This window comes from Micropterus dolomieu, linkage group LG21, assembly GCF_021292245.1.
Source record: "Micropterus dolomieu isolate WLL.071019.BEF.003 ecotype Adirondacks linkage group LG21, ASM2129224v1, whole genome shotgun sequence".
In the NCBI taxonomy this organism is placed as follows: Eukaryota; Metazoa; Chordata; class Actinopteri; order Centrarchiformes; family Centrarchidae; genus Micropterus; species Micropterus dolomieu.
In genome coordinates this window covers 14,879,432-14,898,282 of record NC_060170.1, presented here as the reverse complement: position 1 = coordinate 14,898,282, position 18,851 = coordinate 14,879,432, and the positions used below count along the sequence as shown (strand labels likewise).

Below are 18,851 nucleotides of genomic sequence, written 5' to 3'. Positions count from 1 at the left end.
ATATATTATATACATTTTATTTCATATATATGTTAATATATGTGTGTAAGTTACAATATGTAACGTTAAGAATATACATAGAAGCTAGCGTATGTAGCTATATCTCAGGAGGGTCTCAGGAGGTTAATTAGCTGGTAACAGCTGCTAATTGCTGTTAAACGGTATGCTTGTGACAGCTGTACGTTAGTTGTTTACGTGTGTATACTTTATTTTTATAGCCCACTTACAGTATACAAAATCTACCGTACCTTTATCACACTTTTCACGTTTACGAGGAGCACCTGAACGCAACATTTTAGACACACCAACTACACGGTTGGTATCCACGCTGGGGAAGAAGAGCTTAAGTAACATAACAGTAGAAGTACAGCAGAAGCGCAGGGGGCAGATCATTCATCCGCTGAATCAAACAACGCTTGTTGAACACAGGACATCGTTTTACATCATGGAGCAGAAACGAACCATCAACTTTGGCGCTGGACCTGCAAAACTCTCCCAAACCGTGAGTTTAGATCCACATTTTGCTTGTGCAACGTTAATAATGTGAATGAGTGCTGTAACACACGAGCCAGTTGTGGTATATAAAACTACTGCAAAGAGAAATGTCGCGCTGTTTTTGAAGATGCACACTTCATTTCGAGTCGTGCTGTTGATTAAAGGCACGTTCAAGACTCAGGATTTATAAATTGGTGCTATTTCCCCCTCATAATGACAGAAACCGGCATGCAGATTTGTGAGAAAAGGACTGTTGGTTTTTTTGGTGCTTTGTCGGCTTGGCATTTGTCAGCAGATCCAACCGACTGAGAACAGAGTGCTGAGTTGCATCAGCCTCATTCATTCATGTGGAAACCTACGCCTTTGTGCTTCTCTGGCAGCCACAGATAACGCCTCTAGATGGCAGAAAAACACTTTGCATGTCAGAAAAATAAATCACAGCTCTCTCTTAGGAAACTATGGTAAAAATAAAAAAAAAACAGATAAAGTAATGCTGTCCCTTTTTCTGTGTTTTATTTGCTAAAAAGAGCAGTAATGTTTACATCCAGGTCTTTGCAGTTGGTTAAGTCATGTGATTTACATAAAAGATATGAGTTAGGATACAAAGGTATGTCTGTACTGCTGAGTCTGATGTTTTATAGATCCCATTGGTGATCAAATGAGGAAATGGAAAACTGTACATGTCTCACATAGAATAAATTGTAATCCCATTAATCTACAGTACAGAAAAACTGTAGATATTCGCTGTGCATGCCTTTTGTGCCGCAAAACACATCGCAGTTTTTTAAAATGTATTTATGTATTGTATATGTATGTAATGTATTAATTCTTTGGCAGTCTGTGCTCCATGAACCAAATGTCACTTAGCTCCAAAGTACTGGAGTGAGCCACAGTGTATATCTATAAACTCTAACAAATCACATAAAAATATGGGTAATCTTTATTTGGATGAAAAATAATCCAGATGAAGAGCCCCATGATTAGGGGAACACAATACATTTTTTTTTATTGTGTTCATTGTTGACATCACCATCATCATTTCTGATGCTGTTTGTTGTCTTTTGAAGAAATACTTAATATGTTACAGGTGCTGCTTCAAGCACAGAAGGAGCTCCTCAACTACGGTGGCACTGGTATTAGTGTTCTTGGTGAGTAGAACTAACGGTTAGGGCTGAATGATTTTGAAAAAGTATGTAATTGTGATTATTTTGACTGATATTGCAATTGCGATGTGATTTGCCATACCAGGGGGAATGATCTGTTTTACATCATTATTCTCATTTTCATTGAAAAACATATTGAAATGAATTATGGTGTGATTTTTGTGGTAATCTGTACCACACAAAGATGTTTTCTTAAGTCTCTAGAATATGATGTGCAGGCCAGAACATCCCTGCAGCATGACAATATTTTATTTGAAATGGTATTTTGACACACACATCACCTTGAACCTAGGCCATATTTCGATAAAGTTTCATTTAATTGTTCAACCCTACTACAGATGGGTTGCATTTGAAGTCATTATGAGACAAAACTACTGCATGCCTCATGATTTGTATTGAAATAGCTGTTGTTTAATGCATCGCTATAGCCCATATAGTTGACATATCGCATTTGTATGGATTAAAAACACTGTCCACATTCATGATATCTACAGAGATCTACACAAAGCAGATCAGTATTATCTGCACTCACAGCTGATCACTGACTCCTCACCCTCTGGTATCTGTTCTATAGATGTCCCAGTGTTAAATGACCCAAAATATAATCAAAATTAGCTAAGAGGCAATGACTGCGATTCAATTCAAATGTTTTTGATTCTGTTCAAACCAGAGATGAGTCACCGATCATCGGACTTCAGCAAAATCCTCAACAAAACAGAGAGTCTGCTGCGAGAGTTGCTGTAAGTGCTGTGTTTGTTGTTTCACATGGCTTCGACTGTATTCTCCTCCTTCTTCACTCTTTCCTTTTAAAGGAAGGTCGCACTACAGTATGACTGTGCATACTTTCAAACGAGGGTGTTAATGCATGTTCTCTTGCAGTTTCAGATTACAATATACACAATACTGTATGTTGGAAATACACTTTTGGAAACACAAAGCACCATCATACCTAGAAATACCAATGAATTAAATGTGATTAATGGACAAGTAGAATGATTGGAATGACAAAATTGCCACAATAATAATTACCTGTACGTTCTCTCCCATGTTTTTCACATCCTATTTAGTTTCTCCTCTGGCTGTCTTGTGTCCTAAAAGGCTTTGGGTTAGACTTTGCAAAGGTAGTGTTTGTTAGTTAAGTAGGTGTGTTTCTCCACGTAGTTATTAATGTAAGATTCAGCAGGAGGAGTTTAACCTTGCTTTACTGTGTAATCTTAATCTTAAATCTAAAGTTTTCACGATTTTACAAACATGTTGGACATTTATGAATTCAAGTACTTTTAAAGTGCCAAAGGTTTACAGTTGAAAAAGTCAAATTACCTAGACATATTTAAATATGCAAAATAATTGCAAAGAAATCAGCAAGCTAAAAATGTTTTACATATTATGTTATATTCATGTGATAATCGGATGTTTGTAGTTCAGGGGTTTCGTTATTAAAATAATTTCTTTAATGTTAAAATGTCTCTAATTTAAAAGAAACACAGCTTACTTTTTTCCTCCCAGAATTGGTCAAAATGGACTTCATTGAGTTTTAGAAAATTCAGATACATACTCCATTCAGTCATTTTTGATCTGCTTTTTAAATGGCTTCAATAATCTTGGTTTTACTTTACTATTTGTATTAAATACACCAGAAGATTTAACTATAGAGAAACAATACAGAGCTACTTGTTTTGTTTGTAACATTTCATCCATCCAGATATTATGCAAACTGTATCTCTGTGCGTGTGGGTCAGTCTAAGAATAGTTTCTGTGAGTCCACTGCTTCACCTGATGATGGTCTGTCTGCACCGTACACAGTGTTTAACACAGTAACCTTTTGTCTTCACAGAAACATCCCAGACAACTACAAGGTGATGTTTCTGCAAGGCGGCGGGTCTGGACAGTTCAGCGCCGTTCCTCTCAACCTGATTGGGCTGAAGGAGGATAGGTGCGCTGACTACCTGGTGACCGGCACATGGTCAGCAAAAGCAGCAAAAGAAGCGGAGAAATACGGCAAAGTCAACATTGTCCACCCGAAGCTGGATAGTTACACAAGTGAGACTGTGTGCATGGGGAAAAGTCTAAATTTTGTTTGTGTGAATACAGATGCAGAAAAATAATTTTCTTTTTCGCCTATTCTAACAAAAAGAAGAAGGAAAACAATCAGCAATAAGTAGTAACTGGTGAGAAGGTTTAGATCCAGAATGCAGTTTTTTTTTTTTTCTTGGATGACACAAACAATTTTAATTTAATTGCCGTCACCACATCAAAAAACAGTTTGAGCTGAGCTGCTATGACTCGGTCATTGTCATTCAGGCTGCGTTAGGATGGGCCCTTTGCAAAGTCTGGCTGTGTCCAGACTGTTATGTAATAAACAATAGAGCCAACTGCCAATGAAAGACTCTGGTATGTGAGTAGCCTTTTCCACATGGTTGTGTCTGATTTGAGTTATTTTAGTGGGCTTCTTGTGTAACCTAATGTTTGGAAGGAATTTTATTGTGTTTTTAGAATTACATTTAACTGTAAATGTAAAATTAATTTCATTGCACACATGTAGATTTAAAGATAAATGATAGTAAATCCAAATATGTTGCTCCTTCTGTCTGTCATCAGGCAGGCTGAAAATTGATTCAGTCTGTCATCGACAGACAGAGAAGTCTCTCATTAACAGCCTGGTCCCGCAGACAACTGGCACTTCTGGTTTGTGCCATGTTTGCCAAATGGTCACTCCGGCCTGTGGAAACAATACTCCAAGAAAATACACACACCCTGGCTTGAGAAAGGGGTGTGGGTGTATTTGCAGAAGCAATCAGGATGACTTACTGTATATAATACTGCCAAAGTAATGCAAGACTATGTGGACAGTTTTTATCAACATGGCTCTGGGGACGGCAGCATCGGTCTGCCACTTTAGTCCATATTGAAATATTTTAACTGTTGGGTGAATTCCCATGAAATCTTGCAAAGACATTCATGGTCCCCACAGGATGGGTGTTACGTAATAAGATCATGAACATGCATTATACCTGCTAAACATTAGCATGTTAGCATTGTGAACATGTTAGTATTTTGACAGTTCAGTCTCACAGAGCTGCTAGTGTAGCTGCAGACTCTTTAACTATGTTGTGTTGTTGCTCTCTCCAGAAATTCCCAACCCCAGCAGCTGGACCCTGAACCCCTCAGCCTCCTACGTGTACTACTGCTGCAATGAGACGATCCACGGCGTGGAATACAACTTCACACCTGAAACAAACGGGGTGGTCCTTGTCAGTGACATGTCCTCCAACTTCCTGTCCAGACCTGTGGATGTGTCGAAGGTGAGGACAAGTGATTGTCCATAGTGATTGTATAAAAAGTGGTTATAGAGAGTCATGTTTTAATGTGTCCTCTTGCATTGTTTAGTTTGGGCTGATTTTCGCCGGGGCTCAGAAGAATGTGGGCTGTGCCGGGGTAACTGTGGTAATCGTGCGGGATGACTTGTTAGGTCATGCCCTCAAAGAGTGTCCCATTGTCCTGGACTACAAGGTGCAGGCTGAAATGAACTCCCTCTACAACACACCACCAAGTTTCAGGTGCTGACTCACCTCTGTTTGTAACTTTAGAAACTCCCTGAAGTCACCTACAGATTGAGGATTATCAATATTTTACTGTCAGCTAGGAAAAATACATTTGTAAAGTGTACATGTTTCACAATTTTTAAAAAGACATTCTGAACTTCTGACTGATTTCTCCTCCTGGAGTTGCTGGTTGCATTTTTAACAAGTTTTAATAGAATATTTCAGCATTCTGGGGAATGTGTTTTGCTGTGAGTTTAGATGAAAAGATCGATATGACTCATGTCTGTCTGTTACAGAGCTAAGCTACAGCCTGATTAGCTTAGCTTAGCATAAGGGCAGGGAACAGGGAGAAACAGCTAGCCTAAAGCTCACCAATTAACATGTTATATGTTGTTTGTTTTAATCTGTACTAACGACCCATTGTGGCTTTCCGGGGGTTCATGTGCTGGACTATTTCCTGACTCGGACGATTTGCTTCCTGGAGTCTCCACTGACAGAGACGACAAGATTCCAGGACCCTGTAAAACCACAACTTGTTTTTACATCTAGTTTTTTGGATGAATGAAACAAACAAATTTATAACTGAGAATGAACCTTTTGGACCGAGCCAGACTAGTTGTTCCTCCTGTTTCCGGTCTTTTCTGTGTGCTAAGCTAAGCTAATCATCTAATCATCTAGCCTTATATGTAGCATAAAGACAAGAATGTTTTCTCAAGTAACTCTAATAAAGCGAATAAGCCTATTTCCCGAAATATAGACCTATTAAATATTTATATTAAATATAATAAATATATTAAATATTTTACAATCGTCACATATGAATGATAAGAAAGAGAAGGGAAAACTCAACAGTAGTAACAGTGATTCTTACCAGTTTGATTGTGTGTGTCCGTTCAGTATCTACATCATGGGTCTGGTTCTGGAGTGGATTAAGAACAATGGTGGCAGTGCTGCCATGGAGACTCTCAACAAGCGGAAGTCCTCCATGATTTATGACCTCATTGACACCTCTAACGGTTTCTATGTGTAAGTATCGCACAACTTTAGCAGCTGATGATAAAATAGGAAATTCAGTGAAGGTTAAAACATTCTGGAAACGTTAAGACACTGTGAGCCACCAGTGCCAGTCAAGGCCCACAGTCCATTTCACGCTTTACTGAATCTGCAAAGACAATATTTAAAACTCCACCTGTATCAGCATTATATACTGTATAGCTTCCCCTGCTGAATAGGATAATAGACTTATTGTTATTGCACAGATTTATGTACAACGAAATTTGCTGTGCTGTGCCTGAATTTAAAAAAAGAAAACAAACAGAAATAAATACTTAAACATGCACTTGTGCACAGTCATCCCAACACAAGAGATAAGTTTAAAAAAAGAAAAGAAAACAAAGCACATTAAAAAGCCTTTTAAAAGCATGAAAGCAGTGCTGTCCCGTTCAGTGATGGCTCTTGGATAAAAGCTGTCCTTCAGTCTGGAGGTGTGAGCTTTGCTCTGTACCGCCTCCCGAAGGGTAACAGAGAACAGGCTTGATAGGGCACGGTCGCATCTCCCAGGATGCTGTTAGCTCTGCAAACGCAGCAGGTCCTGAAGATGTCCTCCAGAGAGGGCAGGGTGAGTCCAATGATTGTTTTTCTCCAGGTTTTATGACTCTCTGGAGACTGTTGTGGTCTGTACAAATCTCATACCAGCCAATGGCTAGTGAATGCTCAAAGTCTACCAGCCACTCAATAGATTGACCATTGTTTTTTGGCTGGTGAGGGAAGTAAATCTACCATACATTTGCACATTTTACCAGCATTTGGCTAGTAGCTGGTACCAATTTTGGACCCTGACTGTAGCCTTATAATCCTCCAGTGGCGATTTTTAAGATCTTCAGTTACTACTCTCGATATTTCATTGACCATATATAAGGCCCTGCTAGAAATCTACATGTCAGTATATTTAAGGTAAAAAAGAAATGGTCACAATAACACATAAAATGCACAGATTTAACCTACTTTATTTAAGTATGCTTTGCCTCATATACTTTTCATATATATATATATATATTATACTTGTCATTTTTACAGCATGTTTTAAAGACGAGCAAAACCAACTTAACTAAGGAATTTCAATTGTTTAAGACGACAAATTTGTGGTGCACAGAACTCGTGTAATGTAAGCAGTCTTGCTGTCTTACACACAGTCACTTTCAAACTCAAGAAAACTATGAAAAGACATAATGTCACTTGACATGAAACACAATTAGAAACAAAATACTAAAAGCTTGTGCCCTTATTGACCAAAATACAACCTTTTCATTTGTTTGGAAAACATTTGCACCTTGGGCTCTCTTTCATCAACTAAAGGGAAAATAATAATGCAGCCATTATAATCCGTAAGCATGAATAACAACAAATTACTGGAGTATAGACTACTAGACCAAACTAAAGGTTATTTACATCAAAGCCTAGCCTTTGATAAACCCACCCATACTGTCCCCTAGAATTATTTAATGTATTTACATAATCTATTATTTTTTTTTTCTTTTGCCTTGGACACAATGCTTTTTACAATTGGAACAATTTCCGCAGACACTTTTTGTCTACAGTGACAGTAACAGTGAGGAAACTGTTTGAAGGTCCATTGTGTAAGTTTTAGTGGCATCTAGTGGTGAAGGTTGCGAATTGCAAACAACTCATCAGTCACTGCTCACTGCTCCCTTTGCAAACACGTAGTAGAAACTACGGTGGCCGACACGCTCTGTCCGCTCTAATGCTAAATAATACATGTGGTCCTCCATTTGTCAAAATCACAGACTGTATGTCAAAATTTACTTCTAACAAACCAGACGTAGTCTTGTTCTTCTTTGTCTTCTTCTTCGTACGTATTCAACGTAGTGACGAAACACACTCTGTAAAGCAGTTTTTCTGTTCGGGCTACTGTAGAAAAGTGGCACCGCAAGATGGCAACTTCCATGTAAGAGGGCACACGTTGTTATGTAGATAGAAATGGCTCATTCTAAGTTAATAAAAACAGTTCATTATGTAAGGTCTTTATACACCACTGAAAACAGTTATGTATATTATATTGCATTTCTGTCAATAGATCCTCCTAAATATTATACACTTTAAGTTATAAAGCAAAGCATTTTAATTTGAACTACCTACGGCTGTGTCCAGGTGTCCTGTCGATGTGGCTTGTCGAAGCCGCATGAATGTGCCATTTCGTGTGGGGAAGAAAGAGGGAGATGACGCCTTGGAAAAGAAGTTTCTGGATGGCGCATCCAAACGTGGAATGATATCACTGAAAGGACACAGGTTAGAGTTTGTCAAACACATGCCTCCTTTTAATTAATACCTTTTTTATTTGCATGTTATAGAGAATACTGGGTCCTGTGTCTTTTTTCAAGCGAGGTTATGAAAAGTGAGAACTACCTGTCCTTTGAAGACCTTTTTAAACATGATTTGTCTCCCCCTGCAGGTCAGTTGGGGGAATTCGTGCATCTTTGTACAATGCTGTCACAGTGGAGGACACTGAAGCCTTGGCTGCCTATATGAAAGAATTCCTGAAAGAGCACCAGTAATACAGGCCACACTAAAAGTCAGCTGATATCACATAGTGGCATTTGGTTACACCAGTACAGTTTCAAAACAGCTCTTGTTTACCTCTAGTTAAGATCTGTGTTGGATCTGGAAGGTGCACCTTTTAGACACTTGTTTCTGTGTTCCTAATAAGCTTTAACCACTGCTGTTACAAGTAATGTCTTAATTACATCTGTGTTTCATACACTTTACTCTTTTAATGAATTTATTGACTAACGGTGTTTTGGTGTACATACTGTATGTAATTCTTGTCACTTGTTCAAAATACATACCAGTAAATCTAACTTGACATTACTTACATTTTGTCATTTCTTGTCTTGAGTGTTGTTTTACACTTTTGTGATTTAAACAGTTATCAACCAATATCAATCAGTTCTCACATCTTAGAACAGAGAGCAGTGCTACACAAGAAAAATTCAGGAACCCCTCGAAAATTATAAGGTGCATCTCAAGGGGTTTAAATTTACCCTCACCAATCTGACTGGCTGTGGTGGTTACAACTTTAGAAAAACATATTTTCTCTCTTATCTCTAGTATTTAGCCATGCAGACAGTATTGGTTTTGTCTGCCCAGGTTTTTAGATATCTCCTAGGATATTTAGAGATTTCTGACTCTACCCCCAATACAGTGGAGGTGAATGGAATTTTTGTTTGTGGCGATAACGTTAATCATAATATAAAGCAATGTGCTCAGCTTTGTTGTGGTGTGGGTGGCACAGGAGTGCTGTATTGCATAATGAAGCAGCCAAGAGGCCGTACTATATTCCAAACAATAATAAATAATGAATGTTGTAGATTGCAACATCAAACCAAATCTTGCTGAACATAATTATCACACAAAACCTCAGCAAGGGAAAAAAAACTATTGACTCTAGTGTACTGTGGTGGAGGCAGAGGGTCCAATTTACTTGTTAAACTAGTTGCAATGCTACAGAAACATCAAGGACTGTGGACAACAAACATCAGCTGTCTGTGAACACCACACTAAAACTGGTCACAGTATCGACTGGGAAGAGATCAAAGACTGTGTGCCAGAGGCTATTTTTCAAGAGAGATGGGGATTATGAACTCCATATATAACCAGCTGTTATCATCTTAGGTCACGTGATAACCAAACTGTTTCCAAGACACAATTTGAGCAACTCCATCCACTGCGGAAGGCCACGAGATGTGCTTGAAAGCTTAGGAAACAAAAAGTATGATTTTTTTGGCAAGATGCTGTTTCCAAGGTCAAGAAGGAGCCTGCAAAATATCTGTGTGGCAAGATGCTGGTGATAAGTGAGAAAATGCTTTGTAATGTGGGTGAACTGACCTTTTAACCAACAACAGTCATCTAGTACTAATTGTGTTAGCCAAAGATAAAATGTGACTTTCCTAAGAACTCTAATTTGCAGATTGAAACCATGTGGACTAAAAATACTTCTGGCCTTTAGCTAGAAGTAACCTTAGCAGTTGAAAATCTTTCTGGAATGAAGTCCACGTACATGCCTCTGACCATACCCATCAGTGATGCTGTGTGTGGTAGACAGTAACACGGGAGTAGAATTTTACTCCTCTTACATCTCACTCCCACAAAAATACCCGTGTCCCAATCGGCCATGAGTAAAAATTACTCTTCTGTTGCGTCCCAATCCCAGAAGAATGATTTCTGTCCCATCACAATCCTGATAAACCAAAATCAGAAAATAGTGTTTGTAAAGCTTCAATTAGACGCCTGTCCCTTTCAATGGCCTAGTTTGGCTACACGTTTTGACAATCAATATGGGCATGCTACACATCATTCAATCAAATAGATTCTTCACAAGTCAATCGTTCAGTTCATTTTACGGACATAATTCAGATTTAAAGGTATGGTAAACAAAAGCCTGATTTTTATGCAAGTAATATTTATACTGGTGGAAATAAACAATTTGATGGTAGCCTATTTTTGCTGAGCAAGAGTTTCGTGTGAAAGGAATTAAAGGCATCTCCCAAATAAAGGCAGGGAGGGTTCAGTGTTTGAATCAAATGAAAGCCTGGGCTATTAATTGAGGTTTTACAGTATTCATATTAGAAATCATATTTCTATATGAAAAACAGACCTATGATTCCCGTCCCATCCGCTCCCATTGTCTATTTTCTTGTCCTGAGTCCTGAGTCCCAAGTCCCGTGATGATTAGTGAAATTGACTCCCATTCCACAGGAATGAGTGTGGTGCAACAGAAGGCAGAGAACATTTGCCTTTTAGTCTGATGTTACTCTTAAATAATAATATGCAGCTCAACTACTTTACAAGCACAGTCAGTCTCTTCCCTGTGAGGTTAAGGAATCACTTCCTACTACTTTACTGCCGGCTGACAGCAAAAACATCCCAGTATGTAGGAGTGAACAGGTCTACATAACATCAGCAGGGCGGCAGGATGGCTTCATGGTGAGAGAGACTGTCCTCCATCTGGATGTCCAGAGGCCGGTTCCCTTCTGCATTCACCCCGCTGAGGCTGTTCTTCAGCAAGACTCCGTACCAACTCCAGGAGCACCGAGTGTATCTGACCCTGACCTTTGATCTCCCTGGAGGAGATGCAAAAGAGAAAAGAGGCAGGAGGCGGCCAAATGAGAATTTCATTACAGGGGTCGATAACGTAACGTATCCTTAAAGGCTACTAAAAATACAAAATTGTTATGTAGGTTTGGTTCAAAATGACTGAGATAATTTTTTATGTGAACATGTGTATTGTGAGGGAATAGTATGATAAGCTGTGGTGAGTGCGTATTTGCTTTGTTTTTTGTGACTTTTTCCGACTATGCATGCGAGTGTCATGACCAAACCTGCCTACAGGTCCTCTCCAGGTCCTCACTGTCTGCAAGAGTAGGAGTTGTATGTTACATAAATTAAAGAGGTCTCAAAGAAGATGGGATGGCAGGGTCCAGCAACCAGACTGTTTGTATAGGTGTGTATATCATACAGTCTATGGTGTATTCAAAATGTGTGCAAATAGTTGTCTGTTGTAACTTGCTTGATATAGCAGGCATTTATCTGAAGAATAATCATAATGATAAAATTAAATTTATTTATATAGCACCAAATCATAACAAAAGTTATCTCAGGAGAGCAGGTACCATACTATATGTATACATACATACATATGTATAACAATAAATAAAGAAATATACATAAAACATTTAAAAATATTTTTATTTATAGAGCACTTTCCAAAACACAGGTTCACCCTAGGCAGAAATTAAAACAAGAATCAACAATTAGAAAATCAAATATAAGTGCAGAACCAATGAACAAAAAAGACAACATGGACCACAGTAAAATAAGTAAATAAAAAAAAAGCTCAATTAAAATCAAGATGAGATATTAAATAAAAGTATGTTTTAAAAGCTTGAACAAAAATAAAACTAGTTGATAGTTTTGATGCAAATGACCTCTAGGTGGAAGTGTTCATCTAGAAACGCATGTCTGCAAAGTGCAGGTGATCAAATGGGGGTCTGACTCCTTCCATAGTGATTCAATGAGGCTTTATCGGCATGATATTTTGATCAAATCATGTTGCCAAAACATATGCAATAAATAGATTGATATGGCAAGTACTATAGATAAATAATAATTATAATAATGTCCAATACACAAAAAATCTAAGCAAAACATGTGATTGAAACTACTAATTACTGATAATTTATTCACTTCTGAAAAAGATAGATTGCATTCTTGCTTTCTCACACACACACGCACACACACGCACGCACGCACACACACACACACACACACTCACACGCATGCACACACACACATATACATCCTTGTACTCCTATAGTACAATGAGGACCCTCATTTACATAATATGTTCCCTGGACCTTAACCTTTACCATCACAACTAAAATGCCGACCCTAACCTCAGCCTAATTCCACCCTAACCCTTAAAACCAAATCTTAACCTTTGAACAGCACTCTGTGAGGATGTTGTGAGGATTGGCCAAAATATCCTATTTTTCAAATTTGTCCTCAATCTGTAGGTTAAAATCCTGTTCTGGTCCTCATAATGCAGTAAGTACACGTAAACGCACACACAAATTTGTGTGGTTTCTTCAGATAAGGTCAACTCATCACCACAGACGAAGGGTCCTCAACTAAAGAACAAAATCTGTATCTAAAAACACTGCTTCATAATGTTTCAACAGAAAAAACAGTCTCCAGCTCAGCAGTGTTACATTTCACTTCTGATCAATCCATAGCATTTATTCCACTGAAAATATATCCCCATTAGACATAGAAAAGCATGTTGTTCACAGTTATCGTTGTAAGGCACGTGATATGATTCAGGAGCTGGACAGTTTAGGTGATTAACAGGAATATCTCCTCTCCGGATGACTGTCATCCTGATGTAGACTTGTGTAAAAAGGCAATTAGTGTGGAGTGGGCATGATGTTAATAGAGCATGGCATGTTTTGACAGTGCCTTTATCTTCCATGCTTTACAACTTTATCAGTGCATGAATGGCTGTATGGGTGGAATAAGTTGGAATTCAACTTTTACCCTGACAGCCTCTCAACATGTTTGCAGGCCTGTATTATACCTTAAGTGATATTTGTCATTAAGTTCTTTTTTCACCACATAAATTTAATTTTCTAATTTTCTTTTCTACTTCTACTATCTAGGTGGTGGCCGATCAGGAAGTGTAACCTCTGAAACTACTAGTGTGAGTAGGAGGTCACCACAGGAAGAAGCAACTAGCTACTTTTCTTACTTTCATTTTGAAATGTAATGAAACACAAGGTAAAGTTGATCCAGGAGTTATTATTTTATATAACATCCCGGATGATTCTTTCCAAAAAGTAATTTTGGCTGTTAGCAAATATCAATACCAAGAGCAAGGGAGAAAGTCTGAATGCTGGTGTTGACTGTGGATCCCCAGGGCTGGAGATGTTGGACCTGCTGCAAAGGTTTGTATGCTGAAAGATAAAAATGTACTGCCAGAGTGAGGTATTGCTTTAAGCCAGATGAGTTTTATGTTAGCACGATACATTCATACCTCTCTTATACAAGTCTTTCAGTGACAGCTTGTCTTAGTTCATGGTCATCTTCAATAATGGCCTTGAAAACCTTAAGGCTCCCATCAGCTGCAGGAACTTTGACATCATGCTCATTTTTATCATCAATAAACCTTTCTTTGCCACCTCATATTAGAGTCACAGGGGCATAAGAACACATCTGAGCTCCTTTACTTCAATCTTACCTTTTAGCTTGATTTTGGTGGCTAATCTTCAGTGTACCAAGACAGGTACTTTTTTTTTTTTTTTTTACCTTATTTCCTATGTGTTTTTAGCTCAACTCTAAGTTTATCTAACCTCTCCTGGCACACGTCATGATCATGGTGCTTCAGAACACAGGAGGAGGATGTCTATTGTAACAAAAACAAAGTTTACAAGATGGCAACTTAAAAATGTGTGATTCTGTGTTTGGGTCAAGGTGTAGTGCAGCTTTGGATATTGAAACAAGATAAAGAGTCTTCAGTCATGACAGTGGCTCTGTGAAGCTGAACTTCAAAGCAGTGTTTTGGGTTTAATGCTAGCATTAGCATGCTAACATACTCACAATGACAATGTCAATTTGTTATCATCTTAGCTTAGTGTATTAACATGCTAACATTCACAATTTAGTACTAAACACAAAGCTCACCTGAGGCTGGGAGGAATGTAATTAGTTTTGCAGGTATCTGGTCATAAACCAAAGTAAATTGAAAGTTTGACCTGATGATGGTGCTAGATGAAAAGTCAAAGGATCATCAAAGTGATAACAATTTATCCAGAGGGGAACATACAAGAATTCATGGAAATCCATTCAGGTTTCGTGGAGACTCATAGCCACAAATGCCAACCTTGTGGTGGCGTTAACAACAACGTTAGTGGGATTCATCCTCTGGATATCATGAATGTCTGACCATAATTTAATTTCAGTCCATCCAATAACTGTTGTGACACTACACCCTGAATCAAAGTGATGGACTGACAGACCAACATTGCCGTCCACAGAGCCACAATACTACCGTGGCTAGACATGTGCTCAGGTAAGAGAGAGCTAGTAGAACAGAAACAACTAAGTTGTAAGCAAATCAAGATTCTGATAGGGAGGTAAAATAAAGACAGTCCTGCTCATTTAGATTGCAAAAGGAAACCTGGGAATCTACACTGTTATACAAGCCTCCAGTGATAGATCTCAAAGTCCATGCCGTTGGGTGGGGACCTCTAGTTCAGGATGAAATTCAATAAGATCCACTGTTGCCTGAGGCAAGTGAGGTACGGTAAATGACGCAAAAGGATTAATGTGAGCTCTCTCTTCTCAAAATCTCTGTTTCTATAACTTGAGGTGTGTTTACGGAATGGAAAACTGAATAGGTCTCTTGTTGCCAACTCAAGACCTTTAACCCCCCAAAAGCCATGGAACTAAAATGGAAGAAAGAACTGGAACAAATTAGGCAATGTAAATGCAAGAAGGGATGGGAATAAAAATGATCTTCCTCTGACAAACACAGATTTTAGATTGCTCATCAAAATCTGCTGGTGTGGGCTATAACAGCCACTAGGGGGCACTATAATTGATAGCAGCCCTGCAGTAATTGGAATAAGCCTGTCAACAATTTGTGCATGTTTGGAAGTGACTGTGTTGAACAAACTTGCCTTTTGTGCAGTTTATTGCAGTCAAGAAATAAAATAAAGGACAAAAAGGATCATGTTTGATAAAGAATCCCTGTTAGAATACTTTAAGACAATTAAATTAAGCTAATTCAACAATTCGTCTACATTTGTGAGGAGAGATATTTGTGGAGGAAATATGAAAAAATCGTTTATAGCTTTATGCATGGCATATTCCAATATAGATTTTGCTCTTGTGTCTTAGGTGTACAATGGCAAGTTCTTTATACTCTACTGTCTGCCTAAATGCAATTTGGATTCTGACAAACTGCCTAACCTCTCAGCAATTTCCCCAAAAATACTGTCCATGACCCTGCTGCAGATCCAACTCAAAGGAGAAAAAAGCAAGTGAAAGATAAGAAGAGGCAGAGGGGCTTTGAAATGTGAGTAGGGTTACAGCACAGATGGGAGGTTGTGACAGGATTGTGTGGTGATTCTCGTCCTGTCAAGCCCACTAATGTCGCGGTAATGCCACCGACAGGCTGCAGTAAGACGGTGATAATGAAAAACACCGGGGAAGACAATATCAAATGGCTCCTCTACATCCTACAGTGGAGATTAGTCGACACAAAAGTAGGGTGGCAGAGGCAGAGGAGGCAGAGGCAGGCTTTAGTGCTGCTGATTGAGTCTCTTGTCAAGAGCTCCATGCTTGCAGCGTGAAAAGTTACTGTGACTGACATCCTTTATACAGTCTATTTCAGACAGACACACGCACGCACGCACGCACACACACACACACACACACACACACACACACACACACACACACACACACACACACACATTTTGCCTTTCCTCAGAATCTGTTTTCTATAGATACTGTACATACTGTCTGCTCAAGGAAGATCACTAAATTCTGAATTTATCCTTGAACTAGTTTCTTAGTTTCCCCTGGGAATGCTCATTTTGCATTACAGAGCATTTAGTACAGTTTCACCCAAAAAAAGAAAAAGGAATAATTGTGTTTCTTCTCCAAATCTGTGCTGCTATACTGCTGCATACAGCAGCTCCATAGGAAAAGCATAGTTTAAGCAGAAAATGGTGGCTTCATGTGGAATAAGAGTACCCTTTTTGAGATGATAGCACACATGGGAGTAGTTTGTCCTCAGGTCTTTCTGGCAGAAAGCCTATCTGCCAGAAGCCTTACTACTTGGTTAGGTTTAGGCACCACAACTACTCTGTTAAGGTTCATGTAGTGCAGATCTAGACATACGCATTGTCTGTTATTTGGATTTGTGTTAGTCTCCACTATTCACTATTCACATATTCATTCGCCATATCTTGAGGGAAATATCTGGCTCCACTAAACGCTTCACTATGTTCACCAGCTATTTTCTAACTGTTACAGTCTGTCTGTCTGCTGTTTGGTGTTGAGCAGGTCGCGTACAGTGGATTTATCAGAGCTTTATGACTGACAACGCCAGCTGCTGCTGAAAACAGTGTTGATGAGAGCAGTGAGAGTGAATCAAAACAGTTAAGTTGCAGGCCAGAACCAACACAATGAACTGTTAGATGCTAAAATGTTCTGTAAAGCTAAAGGGCCCTGCATTCAGGAGATAATTCTCTGTAGGTTTGTCTCTACGAGCTCCCCTTTCACTTTACACCTAGTAATTTGATCATTTTTTAATATAAAATGTGAATTCATGCAGCTTTAACGTGGTCAAACAAGCTCTTCCAGAACAGCACAATAAACGTATTAATTATGAACACTGTTTTCTTTCAGTTTCTCATTATTACTTAAGCCTGTGTAACTGGCAGAAAGAAGCAGCCTAACAGAAGGGAAAGACGCTTGTGCCTGAGAATGTCTGCACACTAAATTAGCTAGTTTGTTTAACAGCACCTCAACATGCTAGCACAAAACAGAAGTGTAAAGTTTGAAATCGCACAACGAGCATGCTCAGAAAACCACTGTCATCATGATTTTAGACTGCAAATGTTTCTGGCAAATTTATTTTTGATGGGCATCAAAAAGCCTCAGCAAATTAAACCAGTTTGCTAGGGGTGAGTGGGATTTTCCTCTTTTCTTTTTTAGTCACTAGCGGTAATGTTGGTCGCTTGGTTTCTCCACCGCTTTGGTACAGACTAAAATACTTTATTTCAACATCAGTTTTAAAAATGGTCAAACACTTTGGTTTATGACAAGTAGCCTACCTGCAAACTAATGACATTCCCATCAGCCTGTACTTTGTGTTTAGTGTTAATTATAAAACCTTAGCATGCTAACACGCTAAACTAAGACGGTGAATGTGGTAAACATTAGACCTGCTAAAAATCAGTATTTTAGTATTGTCATTGGGAACATGTAAGCATGCTGATTTTAGCATTTAGCTCAAAGCCCTGTTTGGCCTCAAAGAGATGTTAGTATGGCTGTAGACTCTATTCTTGTTTGTCAGGCCCCTAATTTAGCTTATCCTATTTTTATAGCAAATCACAGCCATGTGACTCACTGTACTGGTGATCTAATTCCATGTACTGATTGTTGTACCTACATGTTATAAACTAGTGCCTGAGTGTAAACATAACCTACTTACTGCATTTTACATCCTGAATTTATTACCTCTACAATCTCTCTCACAGAGGCTCAAGTATTGTTGGTAATTAAATGCTGTCACACTCAGAGGTGCACAGTCTCTTCCCAGCCTCTGTTATTATTCAGTGAGCTCATGAAACTAAATGTCCTTTATGCAACAGCCCATTTAAAGGCCATCCTGGTGATTCATGCAGGAAAATGATAAAAAAGTTCTGTTTGAATCAGAAGCACACAGTTTCTGTCTATTTTTACTATCCTGTTCCTTTTCTTCCTCTTTCTCTGCACCTTCCTCGTCCCTCTCTTCCCCATTTAACTAAATATTTGCCATTTCCTTACTAAAACTTCTTTTCTCTGCTTCCTTTCTCTTCCCTGTCTTTTCAGTTCATTCCCCCTCTCCTTCCTCCCAACACCTTCTAATATCTTTATTTCTTAATTGAATCTCTTTCCCAGCTTTATCTTTCCCTTTTTGTGTGTGTCTATGTCTGTTTCGTAAACTCATTGCTCCATGAGGCTAATCTTGTTAGCACCAAATGCACCATGTTCCGCTAGCTCCTCTTAATTGCTGTTGTGTTATTAATGAGTGGGGAGCGGGGAAATCACTCCTAATTAGCTTGTCTCATTCGGCAGGCATCTCGAGTGAAGCGTTGGCGACTGCGCTCAGGCACAAACACACTGGGGATAATTAAAGCACTTCACTTGTCGGGGTATTTATCTCAACCAAAGAGCAACAAGCCGTTCCCGCAATTAGCCTTGTCATTCATTAGCAGCAGAGTGCCATTGGTTTTGAGTGTTACATTGTCATTTTGCCACCACTGACACGCATCCATTCAACGTTGCTGTGGTACAAGTGTGCTTA

The 18,851-nt window shown here is 38.8% G+C and overlaps 1 protein-coding gene across 1 annotated transcript; it reads left to right on the top strand.

Annotated features, from left to right (window-relative positions):
- The first annotated feature begins 153 nt into the window (after positions 1–153).
- Positions 154–9,085, top strand: psat1 (phosphoserine aminotransferase 1). Its single transcript, XM_046036071.1, has 9 exons — positions 154–502; positions 1,583–1,643; positions 2,329–2,398; positions 3,493–3,698; positions 4,788–4,960; positions 5,046–5,215; positions 6,098–6,226; positions 8,369–8,506; positions 8,670–9,085. Exons 1-9 carry the CDS (start codon positions 446–448, stop codon positions 8,770–8,772), a joined length of 1,107 nt encoding a protein of 368 aa, XP_045892027.1. The 5' UTR covers positions 154–445; the 3' UTR covers positions 8,773–9,085.
- Positions 9,086–18,851: the final 9,766 nt, after the last annotated feature.

Bases quoted from the DNA above. Each gene is read 5' to 3' on its own strand.
- psat1 (XM_046036071.1), top strand. From the start codon at position 446: ATGGAGCAGAAACGAACCATCAACTTTGGCGCTGGACCTGCAAAACTC. The intron at 2,399-3,492 runs GTAAGTGCTGTG...TTGTCTTCACAG, and splicing joins AGTCTGCTGCGAGAGTTGCT to AAACATCCCAGACAACTACA. The intron at 4,961-5,045 runs GTGAGGACAAGT...TGCATTGTTTAG, and splicing joins GACCTGTGGATGTGTCGAAG to TTTGGGCTGATTTTCGCCGG.